General features: G+C 37.8%; 1 protein-coding gene across 1 annotated transcript; it reads left to right on the plus strand.

Annotated features, from left to right (window-relative positions):
• The first annotated feature begins 9159 nt into the window (after positions 1–9159).
• LOC132011104 (olfactory receptor 6B9) lies at positions 9160–10116 on the plus strand. The gene has a single exon (XM_059389263.1). The coding sequence runs from the start codon at positions 9160–9162 to the stop codon at positions 10114–10116; it is 957 nt and encodes a 318-aa protein (XP_059245246.1).
• The last annotated feature ends 10954 nt before the right edge of the window (positions 10117–21070 follow it).

The raw sequence follows: 21070 nt of genomic DNA on the forward strand, positions 1-21070 counted from the left end.
AGGCAAAGAGAATCACAAAACCATGGAACTCTCAAGTTTCATAGAGAAACAATTTTCCAGGATTTAGATCAGGCTATTCCAAAGGCACTTTTTAATTTCCTTTTCTCTTTTTCTTTCTATAACTCATCTGCAAATCCTTTCAGGTGGAAAGGCAACACAGGCCATATTCTCTGTGAGTACCTCTCCACAGATCTGTCCACTGAGCATCTGAATCAAGGTCTCCATACCAGACTCAACCAAGACAACCTACTTCACCCAGATCCCTAAAGAGAAGTAAACAGAATGCATTATGGTGAGACACCTATTCTTAATTAAATATCAAAAAATATTTGCTTATTGAGTGCCAACCATGCACCATGAACTATGCTGGACACTAGATATAAAAAAGATGAACGAGATGAAAACAGGATAAAGTTGGTATTTTCAACAAGTTCACAAATCTCATAGTGGTGAAAGGTAAGCAAAGTGATATATCTTATCATGATATGATGCTCTAAGGTCCTAAATGATATAAAAATAGATAGCTGTGGGTGATGGGCAGGAGGTAGGTGATAGTAGGGGGTGGGTAAGGGATTTATAGAGGATGAATCTGAATAGGCATTTGCTACATGGCAAGAGCTAAAAGGACTTTCAGGTAGAGGAGAGAGTATGCACAACTGCACGGTCTTGAAGCAGGATGTTGCCCTGAAAACTGCAAATTCTTCAATGTGACTTGAGCTTCAGTTGAGTAACAAACAAAGGAAAATGATTAAGATATGAGAAATGTGGGGGTTCAGATTATGAGAGACCTGCTACGCAATGTAAAGAGTTTGGATGTGCAGTTCTCACTATAGGACTTGCACTGGAGTGTCCATGATCATGTTTATTTTAGCAAAATCACTCAGTCTGCAGCAAGGAATACTGTTTGGTATATATATATATATATATATATATATATATATATATATATATATTGTCTTAAGTGGACAAGTGGACAATAGCACTTTTTGCTAACCTCTGTATGAGTTCAAGCCCCTTGTAACACATGCCCACTCTACCTCTGCTGAGACTTGAACTTTCCAGTTTTCTTTCCATCCTGACTTCCACCCGAATTATACAAACCACATCCTTTTATTTGCACTACTCCCCTAGTTCTCACCTAACTTCCCCTCCTTCCGTTTTTCACCTATAGTATCTTCATAGTATAGCATATACATAGTGATGTAATACACATCAATCTAGGGGCACCTGGGTTGGCTAGGTCTGTTAACTGTCTGCCTTCAGCTTAGATCATGATCCCAGGGTCCTGGTATTGAGGCCCATGTCAGGCATTTTCCTCCAAGGGGAGTCTACTCCTGTCTCCCCCTCTGCCCTTCACCCCAATGGCTCCACAAGTTCATGTCTCTCTTTCATCCACTCTCTCCCTCAAATAATAAATAAATATATTTTTTTATTTTTTAATTTTAATTTTTTTAATTTTATTTTATTTTTCCAGTGTTCCAAGATTCATTGTTTATGTACCACACCCAGTGCTCCATGCAATATGTGCCCTCCTTAATAAAATCTTTTAAAAACACACATGAATCTATTCCTTTGACTCAGTCAGGAAACCACTCCTCTAACTGAGCCAACACTCTTTTCCTAATAAAGACTTTCAGAGCTGGGAAATGGTGGTTAGGTGGAGCACACCACATCAGTGGCTGGATCAGAGGTCAGTGTGTAGTGGGAAAGGCCATATAGATTCAGGCATGTATGGAGGTCTGACTAGGGATTGGGAGAAAAGCATCATGAGTACTAGCAGGTCTTGAATGTTATACATATTTGGGAAACAAGTTACTGTGGGAAATAACCAGATAAATCAGGTTTTGGAACTTTGAGCTGACCATAAAAGTTCATATTGGTATAAAAACTATGAGGAGCTTGGACATGAAAGACATGAATAAAAAGGAAAATTGGTTTCAGTTTCAGTTTGAGGGTCAAGACTGAAGACCAGGAGAGTGAGCCAGATGGTAATAATAATAATAATAATAATAATAATAATAATAAGAGCAGATTGTGGACACACAATATTGGGGTGTGAACTGGAAGTGTGACAGTGGGAAGAGAGAGAGGTAGGAAGGAATACTTAAAGATGGAGGATTTTTGCTTAGTAGAAAGAGCACAGGCTTTGGGCACTAACAGTTTTAGGTTGTAATTCTATCTCCAGCACTTCCTTCTTGTATGTATTTAGCCAAATTATTTACCCTTTGTGGTAAGAATTAAGTGAGTTAAGATATGGAAAGAATCTGATACAAATTTTGCCATATAATAGATACCCAGTCAATGATGAAATTTTTTTTTTGACTAGATTATAGTCAAATATATAAGAAGGTAGGGATGAAGAGTGAAGATGATGAAAGCCAAGTAGGAAAACTGGGAGAAGTGAAGGACAGTGGTCCCATGTGGCCCTCATTCATGTACTCAGAATGGTGGTGTGTATGCAGAGATCTAGGTCATGATGGAGAAAATACAATAATATCAACTTCCTCAAAGTTTCAAGAATAAAATACTAATCTTAAAAAACAGGGGAGTTCAGGCTAAAATTAGAGAACATGCAAATGACACTCATCTTTTTTTCCACATGTGGTGTGACAAGAGGTATTTTGTTAGATGTTGTAAGACTTAGTGTGTTGGAATGGGGAGAGGACTAGTAAGAACATAAAGTAAAAAGTCTGAAGAGGACTAATTATACATCACCTCATGCTCCAGCTTATCTTGATTCACTTCCCTCCTCCATGCCACTAATTCTTTCTAATCAAAATGCAAATCATTTCATCATTAACTTTTCATTTCTACTTTGTGCCTTTGCATTTGCTATTGTGTCTCCTTGATATTTCTCCTCATCTCCAAATCTCTACAAGCTTCATTTCAGTTCAAATTGTACCTTCTTTGTGAAGGACCTTGCTGGGTTCTTCTGACAAAAAGTTCTTCTTTACCATGGGTTCCCAATAATTAGTATTTTACTGAGACCTTGAACATTCAATATTCTATTTCAATGCTTATTACATTACATTCTAATTCTCTGTTCCCTTCTCTTTCTCCTCTACTAAATAGCTCCAGTGTCTATTTGTCTTAGTGTTCTCAGTACATGGAACTGTCATGGTAGGGTTGAAGGTGTGGGTGCAAAGGTTGGGAGAGGATTTAGGGAGTGGGAAACTAAGGCTAACATTTTTAAAATGGTAATATTACCAGACAGGTAGTAGTAGAAAGTAGGCAATCAAAGGAGAGGAAAGAGAGGGATTAATTAATTGTACAATTTTTTCAGTCAGATGCAAAAATATGACCAGTAAAGAAGAATCATTTTTAGAAAGAGATAATTTATTAACCATTTAAAAGTTGTAGAAAATTATTTAGATAAGAATAACATACCAAAAGAATTCTTTTTTAAAAAGATTTTATTTGTTTGACATAGAGAGAGACTGGGCACAAGCAGGGGGAGCAAGACGGAACTCATCAGGGAGCCTGCTGCAGGACTTGATCTCAGGGCTCTGAGCTCATGACCTGAGCCAAAGGCACCCACTTAACCTACTGAGCCACCCAGGTCCCCCATGCCAGAGGAATTCATAAAACATCAGTAAGATCAGGTCATTCAACTGCTCTAACACTTTCCAAGTGTCCCCACTATACTCAGAGTAAAGGCAAATATGATTACAACTGCTTAAAAAGCCTGTGGTGATCTGCTCATCATCACATCTCCTACTCCTTTACTTCTCAGATTTCATTTCTCCCTTCCACGAACTCTAACAACCAACTGGACTTTCTGTTCTCATATGTTATTTCACTTGAAAGTCTTTGAGCTACCTGTTCCTTTGTCTGGAAATCTCTTTCATCAGACAGTCAAATGGCTGTCACCTTCTTCCATGATTCTGCTCAATGGGACTTATCCTGATCATCCTATTTGAAATGAGAAACTGCTCAACTCCCTACACTCCTGGTTTTCCTTACCTATCTTGTTCTATTTTCTCCAGAGAACTTATCAATTCTTACATTTATATCCTTATTTTATTAATTCAAATAAATTTCCTTGAGAAAAACTGTACTTACTACCTATGTCCCTACACTAGGATGTGGTTTCTTAATGTTGGGGCTTGTTGTCTGCTTTGTTCGGTGAGCTATTTCAAGTATCTAGCAGAGTGCCTGTCACAGAGTAGGTGTTCAATGAATATTTGTGAAAAGAAAGATTTTTATATACAGGAAGAGATGGGATCTCTGATCATTTTCCTGAAGAAGGGGATATGTAGAGCATTTGGAGGGACTGGTCTTAGATAAGAATTAAAGAAGAAATGGGCAATGTTGTGAGAAGAAAGCATAATGGTTTGATAGTGGGAAGTTGAACAGCCATGCATCCTATAAGCTCTTTTATGAAATAAAAGGTAAAATTGTCTGCTGAGAGTCAGAAAAGAGAGTAAGTGTGGCAGATTAGATATCAGTGTCTTTGGGAAGTGTGGAGAGTGAATTGATTTAAAACATATTGTAAGATAGCCAGCCATTATTTGTGAAACAGTTGAGCTCCGGGACCATAAATTATGGCAGTATCATGTCTTCTTTTGTGATTTTTCTCTAGCAGGGTTCAGCTGTCTAGGTGCAGATAAGAAAGCTGCACTGATTTTTTTTCCATTTAAATTCAACTAGCCAAATTATAGTACATCATTAATTTCAGATACAGTGTTCAACAATTTATCAGCTGCATGCAACACCCAGTGTTCATCACATCATGTGCCCTTCTTTTTTAAAAAATTTATTTTTATTTATTTTCAGCATAACAGTATTCATTATTTTTGCACCACACCCAGTGCTCCATGCAATCCATGCCCTCCCTAGTACCCACCACCTGGTTCCCCCAACCTCCCACCCCCTGCCACTTCAAACCCCTCAGACTGTTTTACCCCATCCCCACCTCCTCTCCCCTCAGTTCATGTCCTATAGTTAAGAGTCTCTCATGATTTTCTCCCTCTCTAAGGACTGCCTGTTCAGTTTTCCCTCTCTTCCCCAACAGCCCTCTGCCCCATTTCTTATATTGCACATAGGAGTGAAGCCATATGATAATTGTCTTTCTCTGAATGACTTCTTTTGCTTAGCCTAATACCTTCCAGTTCCAACCACTGCTTTCTTTGAAGGGCACTTCTAAAAGACAGTCATATGGGCTACTTGAGTATCTATCTTTCAATGTGGCTGTAACACATTGGACTATCATGGCTTGCTTACTTGTGTTATCTATTTCTCAAAATTCTGAATAGGAAAATCGGACTTTTTCATCTTTACATTTTCAAAATGCATTGTGGGACCAGGCCTCCAATAAGTATTCAATAGATCTTTCTCTTTCTTTTTAATTTATTTTTCATTTATTTTCAGCATAACAATATTCATTATTTTTGTACCACACCCAGTGCTCCATGCAATCCGTGCCCTCTCTAATACCCACCACCTGGTACCCCGACCTCCCACCCACCGCCCCTTCAAAGCCCTCAGATCGTTTTTCAGAGTCCGTAGTCTCTCATGGTTCACCTCCCCTTCCAATTTCCCCCAACTCCCTTCTCCTCTCTATCTCCCCATGTCCTCCATGCTATTTGTTATGCTCCTTAACCACTAATAATGCTATCAATTGTCTGCATTCATGATTTGTTGAATTTTTAAATATTGTATCCTTATTTCACGCTCAAGGGAATTAAAATTTAGATTATCTGAGGTTTGCTTCAAATTGCAAACTTGATAAGAGATAGATCATGGAGTAGAATTCACCTCTTAAAATTATTTGGTCTGATGTTTTCTTCATGCTTTAGTGCGCTCTGAGTATTGGGGCTCCTTTTGTCCATGTCAAGTCTCTTATTATGTAACTCTTTTGTTTTCTATGATTCCTAAAATATCAGACATGAATGAGTGTTCACAGGTAAAAATTCCTTCACAGTCTTGTTCTATAATTGTTGTAATTTAGGCTAGGTGCTTCCATACTGCCTCACAATTGGCAAAAATGACCTCCCTGAGAGAGTTGTTAAAAATAATTAAAGAACCATGAGAGACTATGGACTCTGAAAAATAATCTGAGGGTTTTGAAGGGGCAGGGGTGGGAAGTTGGGTGAGCCTGGTGATGGGTATTATGGAGGCCATGTATTGCATGGAGCACTCGGTGTGGTGCAAAAACAATGATTCTGTTACACTGAAAATAAATTTTTTAAAAAGGAAAAAAATAATTAAAGAAAAATTATTTTTAGTGGAGAAAGAAGTCAAATGAGAGTTCTGTTTTACTGTGGTAATTTTTCCTACACATATAACCAACTACTTTATTAGAGATCTGGGGGCTCAGGCCCACAAGGTATATAATAAATCAGAAATCACTACTAAACATCTAGAAAATTCCATATCTTGTGTTTTTCAAGTCCCTAAATTCTGCCTTTTCTTTTCTAGGTCATCTTTATTGGTGTTCTTGAAAAATATGTTTTTTTTTTTTTTTCAGATTAATGTTATTTATAATGTCAAGCAAAATTTTAAATTAGTTTCCCATTTTTTAATTTTTTTAATTTATTTTTTATTTATTTTCAGTATAACAGTATTCATTACTTTTGCACCACACCCAGTGCCCCATGCAATTCGTGCCCTCTATAATACCCACCACCTGGTACCCCAACTTCCCACCCAACCCCCGCCACCGCTTCAAAACCCTGAGATTGTTTTTCAGAGTCCATAGTCTCTCATGGTTCACCTCCCCTTCTAATTTCCCCCAAGTCCCTTCTCCTCTCTATTTCCGCATGTCCTCCATGCTATTTGTTATGCTCCACAAATAAGTGAAACCATATGATAATTGACTCTCTCTGTTTGACTTATTTCACTCAGCATAATCTCCTCCAGTCCTGTCCATGTTGCTACAAAAGTTGGGTATTCATCCTTTCTGATGGAGGCATAATACTCCATAGTGTATGTATATGGACCACATTTTCCTTATCCATTCGTCTGTTGAAGGGCATCTTGGTTCTTTACACAGTTTGGCGACCATGGCCATTGCTGCTATAAACATTGGGGTACAGATGGCCCTTCTTTTCACGACATCTGTATCTTTGGGGTAAATACCCAGGAGTGCAATGGCAGGGTCATAGGGAAGTTCTATTTTTAATTTCTTGAGGAATCTCCACACTGTTCTCCAAAAAGACTGCACCAACTTGCATTCCCACCAACAGTGTAAGAGGATTCCCCTTTCTCCACATCCCCTCCAACACATGTTGTTTCTGTCTTGCTTTATTTTTATTTTTTATTAATTTCTTTTCAGTATAACAAAATTCATTTTTAAAAATTTTTTATATTTATTTTCAGCGTAACATTACTCATTGTTTTTGCACCACACCCAGTACTCCATGCAATCCATGCCCTCTCCAATACCCACCACCTGGTTCCCCCAACCTCCCACCCTCCACCTGTTCAAAACCCTCAGATTGTTTTTCAGAGTCCATAGTCTCTCACGGTTCACCTCCCCTTCCAATTTCCCTCAACTCCCTTCTCTCTAACTCCCCTTGTCCTCCATGCTATTTGTTATGCATAACAAATGCATGTTATGCATAACAATGAATTTTGTCATGCTATTTGTCATGCTATTTGTTATGCGTAACATGCTATTTGTTATGCATAACAAATAGCATGACAAAATTCATTGTTAATGCACCACACCCAGTGCTCCATGCCATATATACCTCCATAATACCCACCTCCTGGGTCCCCCAACCTCCCAACCCCCACCCCTTCAAAACCCTCAGATTGTTTTTCAGAGTCCATAGTCTCTCATGGTTCATCTCCCCTTCCAATTTCCCTCAACTCCCTGTTTCCCCCCTTTTTAAAATTTAAATTTGATTAGCCAACATATAGTACATCATTAATTTTTGATGTAATATTCAATGATTGATTAGTTGCATATAATACCCAGTGCTCCAACTTCTATCTCTACTTTTCTCTTTCTTCTATCCCTACTTATGAAGAAAGCATTTTTAAATTTCAATTCTCTCCTCAGATTCTATTGGCCCTAAGAAGCCCAGGACTCTTTTGGGTTGTTGAAGTTCCTTACTCTCCACTCTCAAGGCAGCTCTTTATATGCAACTTGTGTTCAGTCGTGTTCATATTGAGAAATTTCAGGGTCAAGGAGTAGATAGAATTAATCATGTAACACTTCTGGCAGCACAAAAATTTTGAACCAGTCTTTGGAGAGGGTATAGATGAACTATACAAATTAATTTGACATCAAATGTGAACTATTTTATATGTATACATACAACTATCATATATCTATATACATAACATTATCATTAGAAGCCATCAAAAACATCCAAATGTATTTAATTACTCAATGGAGCAGGCATTTCTGAAAAGCAAACTGAGGGTTTTGGAGGGGAAGGAGGTGGGACATTGGGTGAGCCTAGTGGTGGGTATTATGGAGGGCCCATATTGCATGGAGAACTGGGTGTGGTGGAAAAACAATGGATTCAGGAACACTGAAAAGAAATTTTAAAAAAATAAATAAAATTTAAAAAAAAAATAGAGCAGGCATTTCTTCATTCAATTTTTTAAGCCATGGCCCTAAAAATAGGCAAGTAATTGTTAACTAGCTTTGCCAGCATTTTCAATAGACATACTAAATAGCTGAGGCATAGGCCAAAGTCACTCACAAACACTCACAAACACTCTTAGGAGAGTGTTTTCCAGTTCGTCTTCTGCTTTCATTTTCTCCAGAATTTGAACTACCCTGCTTTCTTGCCTTGCCCTAAACCATCCTTTGCACTTATTCCAATCATGATGGTTTCCTGCCTTATAGCTGCTTATAAAATCTGAAAATATGCTGATAAGGAAAGTATTTACTCCTTACCTGAACACTTCCTTCTGACCCAGATCTGAAGGCCTAAATCCTGAATCTGACCTCATGATTCTGCTTTGAGATTCTTAACTTTGTGTCTTTGGTGGATTTATTTTCAGGTCCTGTTCTAATGTCTGATTTTCTGAAGAGGATCTTGTGGTCTCTCGTGCCTCTCAGATCACACCCCAGGACCAGACTGTGGACCAGTGTTAAATTTAATGATAAAGTACCTGTAGCCTGAGGGCACCTTGTTGCTAATGTGGATCTCACTCATGCTATTTTCATTAAATCCTTTGTCTATTGGTGTCCTAGCCATGTCAAAGGAAAATATCACCCATATTAGTGAATTCATCCTGGTGGGTTTCCCTTCTTCCCCATGGCTACAGGTTCTGCTTTTCTTCCTCTTCCTCATCACCTATCTGTTTGTGCTATTGGAGAATTTGGTCATCATTCTCACTGTATGGATCACTGGGTCCCTGCACAAGCCCATGTACTATTTTCTGGGTACCATGTCCTTTCTGGAGACTTGGTATGTATCTGTCACAGTCCCCAAGATGTTGGCTGGATTCCTACTTCATCCCAATACCATCTCCTTCCTGGGATGCATGATCCAACTCTATTTTTTCATCTCACTTGCCTGTACTGAATGTGTGCTCTTGGCTGCCATGGCCTATGACCGTTATGTGGCTATATGTTGTCCTCTTCGTTATCCAGCCATGATGACCACAGGATTTTGTGTGCAGCTGACTCTCAGTTCCTGGGTGAGTGGCTTCACCATCTCCATGGCAAAGGTATACTTCATCTCCCAAGTCACTTTCTGTGGCAATAATATCTTGAACCATTTTTTCTGTGATGTTTCCCCTATCCTCAAACTGGCCTGCATGGACTTTTCTATGGCTGAGATGGTAGACTTTGTGCTAGCCATTCTCATTCTTGTGTTTCCCCTTTCAGCCACTGTCCTTTCTTATGGCTTCATTGTCTCTACTGTTCTGCAAATTCCCTCAGCCACTGGACAGCGGAAGGCCTTCTCCACCTGTGCCTCTCACCTTACAGTGGTGGTCATCTTCTATACAGCTGTGATCTTCATGTATGTCCGACCTCGGGCCATTGCATCATTCAATTCTAACAAACTGATCTCAGCCATATATGCAGTCTTTACTCCCATGCTCAACCCTATTATCTACTGCCTGAGGAACAAGGAGGTCAAAGATGCCATCAGAAAAACCATGTCCAGTGGCCAAGCCCTTTTCTTGAAAGATTCTCTTTGCTAAAGAGACTCAGACATTCCTTCTCTTTTCATTTCACTTAATCTCAGAGCCCACCTACACTGGGTGAAAGTCTGTAATTATAAACATACTGACTTAGTGCACAATTATAGGATAAGGAGCCAGATATAAAAAAAAAAAATCTCCTTTTCTTTCAGGCTTTAATTAAATGCTTCCTTTTATAATGCAGTGTGTGAAATAACCAGAATTTAATGAGACATGCATTGGTAGTGAAGTTATAAAATAATTTTATTTTTATGAAGATGCTAAGAAGTAATCAGTTACTATCCAACTAGTTTTGAGAACTCTATGGGTGAGATTTCTCCATTTTGATTTTGCTTTATTTTAAAAGCCCTTTGTCTTAGGAGGAATATACAAAAAGAGGTTCTGTAATCATCAGTTTCATGGCTAGGACCTGTTTCTTGCTTCCTAGAGGGTTAGGGGCCTGATTCCTTTTATAAACAATTGATGATATCTCATTGTAATTACTTTTTCAAATTTAAGGAAATATAAAATACAACTCCTTTTAAGATGTAATAGAAACATTATAAAGTAGGCAGCATGCAAAACTTACCATAGCAGAGAGAAAACAAGTTTAATATATATCTATGTGTGAGTATATATATAGTGTGTGTATATATAGTTATATATATCATGATATATAATATTTATACATAAAATAATTTTATAATATAAAATGTATACATAATGTAGAGTTTCAACAAATTATATATATAATATATAATTTCATGTTTTAATTTTCTTCCTTTGTTGGAATCTCTACATATACAATTTTTTTAGATGTAAGAGAGTCATCAGATAGAACTTCAGAAAAAGTAATAGCAATTCATTAAAGTCCATTCCTTTTTAGGTAAAAGAAGCATTGACATTGACAAGAGGTCACAAAAATGCTTTTCCTTAGATGGTACTTGCTCTGGATGTGCAGGATTTTCCCTCCTATCATTTGTTTTCATTTTGATTTTGGAAAAGTGGATGCAATATCCTAGTATATGCGGTCATTCAGCCATTATAAAATGATAGAAGAGAGATGGATTCTGTCTGGCTCAGCAACAATACTGGATGAATGAATTAATGAAATACAGTCTGCCAAGAATTTAAGGATTGCAGGCATACTATTTTGCGCCAAAGCTTTGGAAACCACATTTCCTAACCTTTAATTGCATTATTGATTTAAATACCATATTTGCTTTGTTTTGACTGTATTTACATTGTAACTACATGGTCTTCCCATTTTGTACTAAGTTTTTGTATATGGTCACATGAGATTGTTTTAATTTATTTTGTATAGATCATTATATTTTATAGACTATGGTAGTTTCCAATTTATCTAAACCTGTTACATTCTGCTGGCCTTCATTAATTTAGCCTAACAACTGTATATTCATAATGATATTACTACTTTTCTTTGGTCAAAAAGAAACGTTGTGGGTCATGGCCCTCACATAGGCACTAAAGATAATATAAGATGCTCTATTTTTATCACAGAACTTCTTACACTCATGTTAGAATTTTCTAGTCTTTTATTAAAAGGGAGCAGTGTCATGTTATATATATTTCTGCTCAAAAATCTTTTGTTAATTCCTAATAGACAATGCTATTTCGAAATCTCACATGTTTATTTTTTATTCTTAAAATTCATTTCAATTTTGGTTAAGCAGCCCTTAACCTTTATTGTTATAACCTCCAGTATCATCTATATTTATAACGTGACATTCCTTTTTTAGTCTAGACTGTCTGAATTTTAGTTTTCTATATAGCCATTAGATCATTTGTTATACAAATCCTCTGTGTACTTACTTATCTCCTACTTTATTTCATGAACTTGATTTCCAAGAAAGTTAACTTACTCTTTCCATAACAGTGCATTGGTCTTTCCCCATCTATAATGTATTTTCTTTTTATATTTCTTTTACTTTAATATTTAAAATATTTTACTTCTGAATGTTTAAAACACTAAAAGTAGAAAAATAGTAAAACTGACAACTTCATCCACAACTCATATTTTAAAAATTGAAGATCAAAAGCTGTATGTAACTAGATTTTATAACTATGCTACATATTTAATGCTGTCCTCCAGTTATAACTATATGCCTTTATTCAAAGCTGGAAGAGTGGCATTCAAAAAGGAAAAACAGAATGCCCTGTAGCTGAATAGAAATCTGCAGAGAAGGAGATAGATAGGAAAAGGCTATGGTTTTCCTGGACATCCACAGGCAGTGAACCAGCAAGAAAGTAATAGATAAATTGTCAAAACCGAGAGTAGCAGGAAGTTTTCCAGATGATGAAACTGGTAAAATTTTCCCTTTATTGCAGAAAGATTTGTATTGGATGTACAGGTAACGATTCAACCAAACAAACAGAACCAGAAGGAGATATAAATTATGAGATTTATTACATGGAGCTGGCTTATGCAATTGTGGGGGCTGGCAAAGTAGATCTGAAATATATAGGGCAGGCTGTCAGGAAGGGCAGCCTGGAAGTCTTGGGCATGAGCTGAAGCTGCTTCCCCACAGGTGAAATTTCTTCTTTCTCAAGGAAGTGTCAGTTCTGCTTTTATAGCCTTTCAACTGACTGAATCAGGCTACTCTAGATTATCTAGAATAACCATCCATATTTAACTCATTATAAACTTTAATCACATCTACAAAATGCCTTCATAGCAACACCTAGATTAATGTTTGATGGAAAAACCAGGGACTACAGCCTAGCTAAGATGATACATAAAATGGACCACTATAGTCCATCTCTTGTCAACCTGCCACTGATACACTGATGCCATTGATACACTGATCTCTTTAAACCACACAATCTCCAAACCAAGACAAATACAAAGTCACACTTCCACCTACCACAATGCAACTATCCTGTGTAAAACTTCCTCCAGAAGATGCAAAGTCCTTGAAGGATGTTTTCTCTTCTCCTTTGATATCCTATAGCTAAAATATTGTGATATAAAGTTAATTTATTAATATGTAGTATCTTAGGCAGTACAGGGATAAAGGGAATAAGAAAATGAAAGATAAGTTATATATATATATATATATATTATTATGTGTGTAATTCATAATAGAAGAAATACTAATAACTATTAAACTAATTACTATTAAACTATTACAAATCTCACTTTGTTTCTGCAACTGCTTATAGGGTCGTAACTAGTATTTGTAATTGCCTTCTTCAAATAGCCATGCCATAATCTTTTTGTTCTCTAAAAGCACCTCAGAAGTTCATGGTTCTTTTCCAGGTTGGGTAACCCAAGCCTTCATTTCTGAAAGGTCTGAGCCATTAGAAGTACTGCCTGAAATAGATTGTTATAATTTTCCATTAACTATAATCACCGTCATGGTAGTTCTAAAGAGATACCAAAAGAGCTTGTATCCCAGACATACTCTTCCTTACCTTACATAGTAGCAACCAGTTTCCCTTTTTTTTTTTTTTACATAAAATGCAACATATCTTTTTTATTACAAAAGTTTTCTGGGAAAATATGGAACAATATATACAGGGACACAAGAGATTGGCATTTCGAGATGAGCTGATTGACCAGAGGCCAGTTTCCCTTTGGATCAGGATCAATCACCTATTGATTTAGAGACACGAGGGAGACACCAGGTGGCAGTCTCAAATCTCAGTTCAGTAAAATTATTCTATCTCCTACTGGAAACATCCCTTCTTCCGGAACTAAGACCTCTAGGCCAGAAAACATACAGGGATAGGAAACAAAAATTTTGCTAAGACTCACTAGGGGTAATAAGGAATAAGGAATGGAGCCCCTCCTATTTTCATTTTTTGATTCCTGGACATATGAGTATTAGTAGTGGGAGAAACAGTACTATGCACTGGATGCTGATTCAGAGCGTAGACAGCATCCTGGAGGATACTACTCCAGCCCTATGAAGTATTTCCAGCTAGCTGGTGCTGTAACCACATCTTTAAAAGGTTTTCTACCATACAATCTAATCAGCTACTTCAGTGATGGTGGAGAACATGGTAAGATCACTGAATTTCATGAGAATGGGCCCTTTGCTGTAGTTCATTTACTGTGAAGTGTATTTCATTTATCGATCAAAAGTAATGCCATGTGAAACAACATGACAGTGTATAAGGTCCTTCTATAAGTCCAGATAGTAACCACAGATAGTAGTTTTGACAGATGTATTGTATTTAAGAAAGGTAAATCTGTATCCAGGGTTCGTGTCTCCTCCAGCCAGAATATAGTGCTACACTTTCCATGTTACAAGTGCTCCAGTGTAAGATCCATGACAGAGGGATAGTTTTCTATTTTTTCCATTGCCATATAATTTAGCATCTTACATCTAGGACATAGGAGTTCAACAAATATTGAATGAGAAAATTTAAAAAGGAAACAAATCTATGGAGGGAAAACAATGCAGGAAACTCTGCACACATTTGTTCTAGTTCATTTACTCTGAGATACTCATTTATGTTCAGTGAAAGGATTACCTCTTGGGGAAAGATTAAGACAGTCCTGCTTCTCAGCTTTTCTGAGACCATGCGGGGTCTTCACTGTGCCCTGGGACTTGGAGCAGATTGGTAGTACTAGCCCAAGGCATGGTCAGTAAGTGCTCACTCAGAGATGTGAAAATGGCCCTCCATGTTTCCTTTACAGGTGGAGGGCTCCCTCTGGGCCAGCAGAGCTCATTTACTTGTAGAAGAAAGCAGAGGTGGAAGGTCAGGAATCACACCTAGGGGATTTATTAAAATCCTGTCTCCTAGACTAGCATTTCCAGTGAGGAAACATGTCAGCTGGGGAGAGATTTCCCTTTAAATAGTGGAAGGTTGGGGTCCCTAGGCCGCTCACTCACTGGGCATCTGCCTTCTGCTAGGTCATGATCCCAGGGTCTTGGGATCAAGCCCCAGGTCAGGCTACCTGCTCCACAGGAGGCCTGCTTCTCCCTCTTCCACTCCCCCTGCTTGTGTTCTTTCTCTATATATATCAAATAAATAATAAAATCTTAAAAAGAAATAAAGAAAGAATCAAACAAACCAATACATAAATAAGTGGAAGGTCAAAGTCATTGTAATTGCATAGTAAGGAAGAGGAACCACCCTCAAAGACAGGGCCCTGGAGGCAGCTGTCTGGCTCAGTCAGTTAAGCGTCAGCCTTCGGCTCAGGTCATCATCTCAGGGTCCAGGCTATGAGCCCCATGTTGGCCTCTCTGCCTGCTTCTCCAACTCTGCCTGCTGCTCCCTGTTTGTGCATTCTCTCGAGTGCTCTCTCTTGCTCTCTTTCTCTCAAATAAACAAATAAAATCTTAAAAAAAAAAAAAAAAAAAAAAAGACAAGAACCCTGGCTCACTATGGCCCCCAGGGAAAGTGAGGCCAGGCACCTCAAGTTCTACTTTTGGGCCTTCTCATATCCTTTTTCTTGGATTTTTCCTTTATTCAGCTTTTCCTTCAGAGCTCGGTTAGAGTGAAAGTATTTTTAAGTCTAAGCAGTGTTCTCAGCCTGACAATTCCTTGGAGGCTAGAAAAATTCCTTCAAATGGTGTCTGGTTTACAGAAGCAATCTATCCTAACTCCTCACATAAGAGGAGACAAGCAATCTCTTGTTCCTGTGTGAATGCTTCTCTCAGTGGTGTTGGCCATTCAGAAACAAGGTTGCCCATTCCCAGAGAAAGTCGCAAAGCCAGAAGAATGGGAGGGCCCTGAATCACTGATCTCACATACCTCCTCACAGCTGGTACCTTCCCCAATACTGGCAAAAGACACTTTATTCACCAATTTCTATTTGCACTCCTTGACTCCCTCATATAAGCTACTACACTGCATAATAAAATCTAGCAGCAGTGTCTCCAATCCATCTGAGGTAGGGATTATATCCCTGTTCGAGGGCTTATTATGAAGGAGGTGTCTGTGAGTGGTTAGGAATTGGGAAGGATCCTAGTTAAGAAATGTGGCTGGTTAGGAATCAATACCTGTCCCTTTGACCATCTCAGTAATGTTAGTCTTGGTAATGAACAACACAGTGATGTTGGTCTCATTCATTCATTCATTCATTCATTCATTCAACAAATAATCAAGGATATTCTATAATTCAGGCTCTGTGCTGTATGTTGAACAAACACTGTGAATAAGACACAAACCTTGTATTTAAGGATCAGTATAGGAATATTTAAATATAATAAGGTAGCTGCTCACTCTGCAAGAAGCAAGGCAACTTTCTAGGAGGTAGTGGCAGCTCATGTTCTGGAGTACCAGGAAGCTATAACCAAGAAAAAAGATCAAGGACATGAAGGATGGCATGAAAGGAAATAAATGAAGCATTCTAGGCAGAGAAACATGCAGGTACAAAGGACTAGAGGCAGGAGAAAACAGTTTCTTGGGGAATCCCAAATTGAGCACTATAGAGGGAAGTGGGGTTTGGGTAGGGATGAAGGAGGGAGGGGATGCTAAGGGTCATTGTAAGAAATGAAGCAGAGAGATCAGCCTATCCAGTGTACTTTTTAAAAAAAGACTTTATTTATTTATTTGAGATAGGGCAAGAGTTTGAGAGGAAGAGAATAAGCAGGAGTAGCACGCAGAGGGAGAAGCAGGCTCTCCACTGAGTAGAGAGCCCGACATGGGCTCTATCCAAGGAGTCTGGGATCATGACCTGAGCTGAAGGCAGACACTTAAACAACTGAACCACTCAGGCGCCCCCAGATTCTGAACTATATTGCATAATATGCCAAGAGATTGGAGTGGATCTTGAGGGCTAGCCTTAAAGTATACTAAGTAACAAAGTAACATCAGAGTTGTAATATTAAGATTTCTGTAACAGTGTAGAAATGAATTGCAGGAGATAAAACTGAATCCTGAGAGAAGCCTAGTAAGTTAGGTGACCTTGAGGTCATGACTTTCTCCCAGTTCTCTTTGTCAACAATATATTTAAATTTAAAATCCATCCTCATTGTTATCCTTGGGACTTAGATCATTGCCTTCTTTTCATTCTCTAGTTGTCATTATTTTGGATGATTTTAGTGTCTACGAGAATGACTCATCTTAGTTCCATATTTTAAAAACTCAAATAACTTACATCTTTAGACAATTTAAGCCACCCCTTACAGTGGGTGAAATATTTCTTCACTTTTTCTTTCCTGCCCTGTGGGTTTTGATGTCCTACAAAGTTTCTATCCTTTATTTATACCTCCTCCACGTTGTATTGTGAATATATGTTTATTAAGAATATGTCTTTCCTTCTAGACTTTGAAATTCTGAAGGATACTGACCTAAACTTTTTGTTCATCAAAGTACTAGATTACTACTAGGAACCAAATAGATATTTCACTAGACAGATATTTAAATGCTTTTTGAACATAGACTGAGTGGAAAGTTTTAATATTGTATTAATATTGTCAGGCTTGGATATAATTTTGCATATGTTGTATGGGATTGTTATTTACAGAGAACACAAAATCTCCCTGGTGTTTGCTGACTCCTAAAAGATTTTGCAAAAGCTCTCAAATTAGCCCTCTCAAAATAACAGACTGTCAAAAATAAATAATGTGTCTTATATATACCATAAATTGTTGGTTTCAAAGCACTTGGAATATTAAGGTGAACTTTTGGAGGTCCAATGTATGCAGACCTAATATTAATTAGAAAGCCTATTATACCGAAAGAATTGGAATGAACCAGGTGGACACCAGATATGCAAGGAAAATTTTAAATCTATCATCATACTTAAAAAAGGAATTTGACACCAGGAGTGCTGAATAGATTATTATATATTAATCTATCATAAGTATTACATACTTTGTTTCCTGTAAATAGCTTTGGAATACTCTATTCATGATCTAAAATATATGGTTTTCTTAGAATCAATTTGAGTCCTTTGTGAGCTAGAAAAAAATTATTTTAAAAGAATGGGTTTCCCCTACTGATATACAAAATATGTGTAGCTTAGAGGTTTTTGTCTTGAGGCAAAGTAATATGATGTGGTTTAAAACTCTTTATAAGATGGGTTGAATAACATGGCAGTTAAGAAGTGTTCTCTGACACCAGGTTGCCTGGGTTGAATTTCTATGTTTTTTAATTTATATTTTATTTATTTTCAGCAAAATAGTATTCATTATTTTTGCACCACACCCAGTGCTCCATGCAATCTGTGCCCTCTATAATACCTACCACCTAGTACCCCGACCTCCCACCCCCGCCCCTTCAAAACCTCAGATTGTTTTTCAGAGTCCATAGTCTCTCATGGCTCACCTCCCCTTCTAATTTCCCCCAAATCCCTTCTCCTCTATATCTCCCCATGTCCTCCATGCTATTTGTTATGCTCCAAAATAAGTGAAACCATATGATAATTGACTCTCTGTGCTTGACTTATTTCACTCAGCATAATCTCCTCCAGTCCCGTCCATGTTCCTACAAAAGCTGGGTATTCATCCTTTCTGATGGAGGCATAATACTCCATAGTGTATATGGACCACATCTTCCTTATCCATTCGTTCGTTGAAGGGCATCTTGGTTCTTTCCACAGTTTGGCGACTGTGGCCATTGCTGCTATAAACATGGGGTACAGATGACCCTTCTTTTCACGACATCTGTATCTTTGGGGTAAATACCCAGGAGTGCAATGGCAGGGTCATAGGGAAGTTCTATTTTTAATTTCTTGAGGAATCTCCACACTGTTCTCCAAAGTGGCTGCACCAACTTGCATTCCCACCAACAGCATAAGACGGTTCCCCTTTCTCCACATCCCCTCCAACACATGTTGTTTCCAGTCTTGTTAATTTTGGCCCTTCTAACTGGTGTAAGGTGATATCTCAATGTGGTTTTGATTTGAATCTCCCTGATGGCTAGTGATGATGAACATTTTTTCATGTGTCTGATAGCCATTTGTATGTCTTCACGGGAGAAGTGTCTGTTCGTATCTTCTGCCCACTTTTTATATGATTGTCTGTTTTGTGTGTGTTGAGTTTCAAGAGTTCTTTATAGATCCTGGATATCAACCTTTTGTCTGTACTGTCATTAGCAAATATCTTCTCCCATTCCGTGGGTTGCCTCTTTGTTTTGTTTACTGTTTCCTTTGCTGTGCAGAAGCTTTTGATCTTGATGAAATCCCAAAAGTTCATTTTTGCTTTTATTTCCTTTGCCTTTGGAGACATATCTTGAAAGAAGTTGCTGTGGCTGATATTGAAGAGATTACTGCCTATATTCTCCTCTAGGATTCTGATGGATTCCTGTCTGACGTTGAGGTCTTTTATCCATTTTGAGTTTATCTTTGTGTACGGTGTAAGAGAATGGTCGAGTGGAAAAAAGACAGTCACTTCAATAAATGGTGCTGGGAAAATTGGACAGCTATATGTTTGGAGATTTTTGATGACCGTTTCAATCTCCTTCCTGGTTATCCGTCTGTTCAGGTTTTCTATTTGTTCCTGGTTCAGTTATGGTAGTTTATATGTCTCTAGGAATGCATCCATTTCTTCCATATTTTCAAATTTGTTTTTGTAGTGTTGCTCATAGTATGTTCTTATAATTGTTTGTATTTTTTTGGTGTTAGTTGTGATCTCTCCTCTTTCATACGTGATTTTATTTATCTGTGTCTTTTCTCTTTTCTTTTTGAGAAGTCTGGCCAGGAGTTTGACAATCTTACTGATTCTTTCAAAGAACCAGCTCCTAGTTTCGTTGATATGTTCTATTGTTTTTTTGGTTTCTATTTCATTGATTTCTGCTCTGATCTTTATGATTTTTCTTCTCCTGCTGGTTTTAGGCTTCCTTTGTTGTTCTTTCTCCAGCTCCTTTAGGTGTAGGGTTAGGTTGTGTATTTGAAACATTTCTTGTTTCTTGAGAAAGGCATGTACCACTATGGATTTTCCTCTCAGAACTGCCTTTGCTGTGTCCCACATATTTTGAACTGTTGTGTTTTCATTATCATTTGTTTCCATGAATTTTTTCAATTCTTCTTTAATTTCCTGGTTGACCCATTCATTCTTTAGAAGGATGCTGTTTAGTCTCTATGTATTTGTGTTCTTTCCAAATTTCCTCTTGTGATTGAGTTTTAGTTTCAGAGCATTGTGGTCTGAAAATATGCAGGGAATAATCCGAATCTTTTGATACTGGTTGAGACCTGATTTAAGACCCAGGATGTGATCTACTCTGAAGAATTCCCATGTGCACTAGAGAAGAATGTGTATTCTGTTGCTTTGGGATGAAATGTTCTGAATATATCTGTGATGTCCATCTGGTCCAGTGTATCATTTAAGGCCTTTATTTCCTTGTTGATCTTTTGCTTGCATGATCTGTCCATTTCCATGAAGGAAGTTTTAAAGTCCCCTACTATTATTGTATTATTGTTGATGTGTTTCTTTGATTTTTTTTATATTGTTCTGATTTTTTAACATTTTTTTAAATTTATTTTTTATTTTCAGCATAACAGTATTCATTATTTTTTAAAATTTTTTCAATTTATTTATTTTCAGAAAAACAGTATTCATTATTTTTTCACCACACCCAGTGCTCCATGCAATCTGTGCCCACTATAATACCCACCACCTGGTACCACAACCTCCCACACCCCCACCACTTCAAACCCCTCAGATTGTTTTTCAGAGTCCATAGTCTCTCATGATTCACCTCCCCTTCCAATTTACCCCAACTCCCTTCTCCTAACTCCCCATGTCCACCATGCTATTTGTTATGCTCCAAAATAAGTGAAACCATAAGATAATTGACTCTCTCTGCTTGACTTATTTCACTCAGCATAATCTCTTCCAGTCCCGTCCATGTTGCTACAAAAGTTGGGTATTCATCCTTTCTGATGGAGGCATAATACTCCATAGTGTAAATGGACCACATCTTCCTTATCCATTCGTCCATTGAAGGGCATCTTGGTTCTTTCCATAGTTTGGCGACCATGGCCATTGCTGCTATAAACATTGGGGTACAGATGGCTCTTCTTTTCACGACATCTGTATCTTTGGGGTAAATACCC

Source organism: Mustela nigripes, chromosome 1 (genome assembly GCF_022355385.1).
Source record: "Mustela nigripes isolate SB6536 chromosome 1, MUSNIG.SB6536, whole genome shotgun sequence".
In the NCBI taxonomy this organism is placed as follows: Eukaryota; Metazoa; Chordata; class Mammalia; order Carnivora; family Mustelidae; genus Mustela; species Mustela nigripes.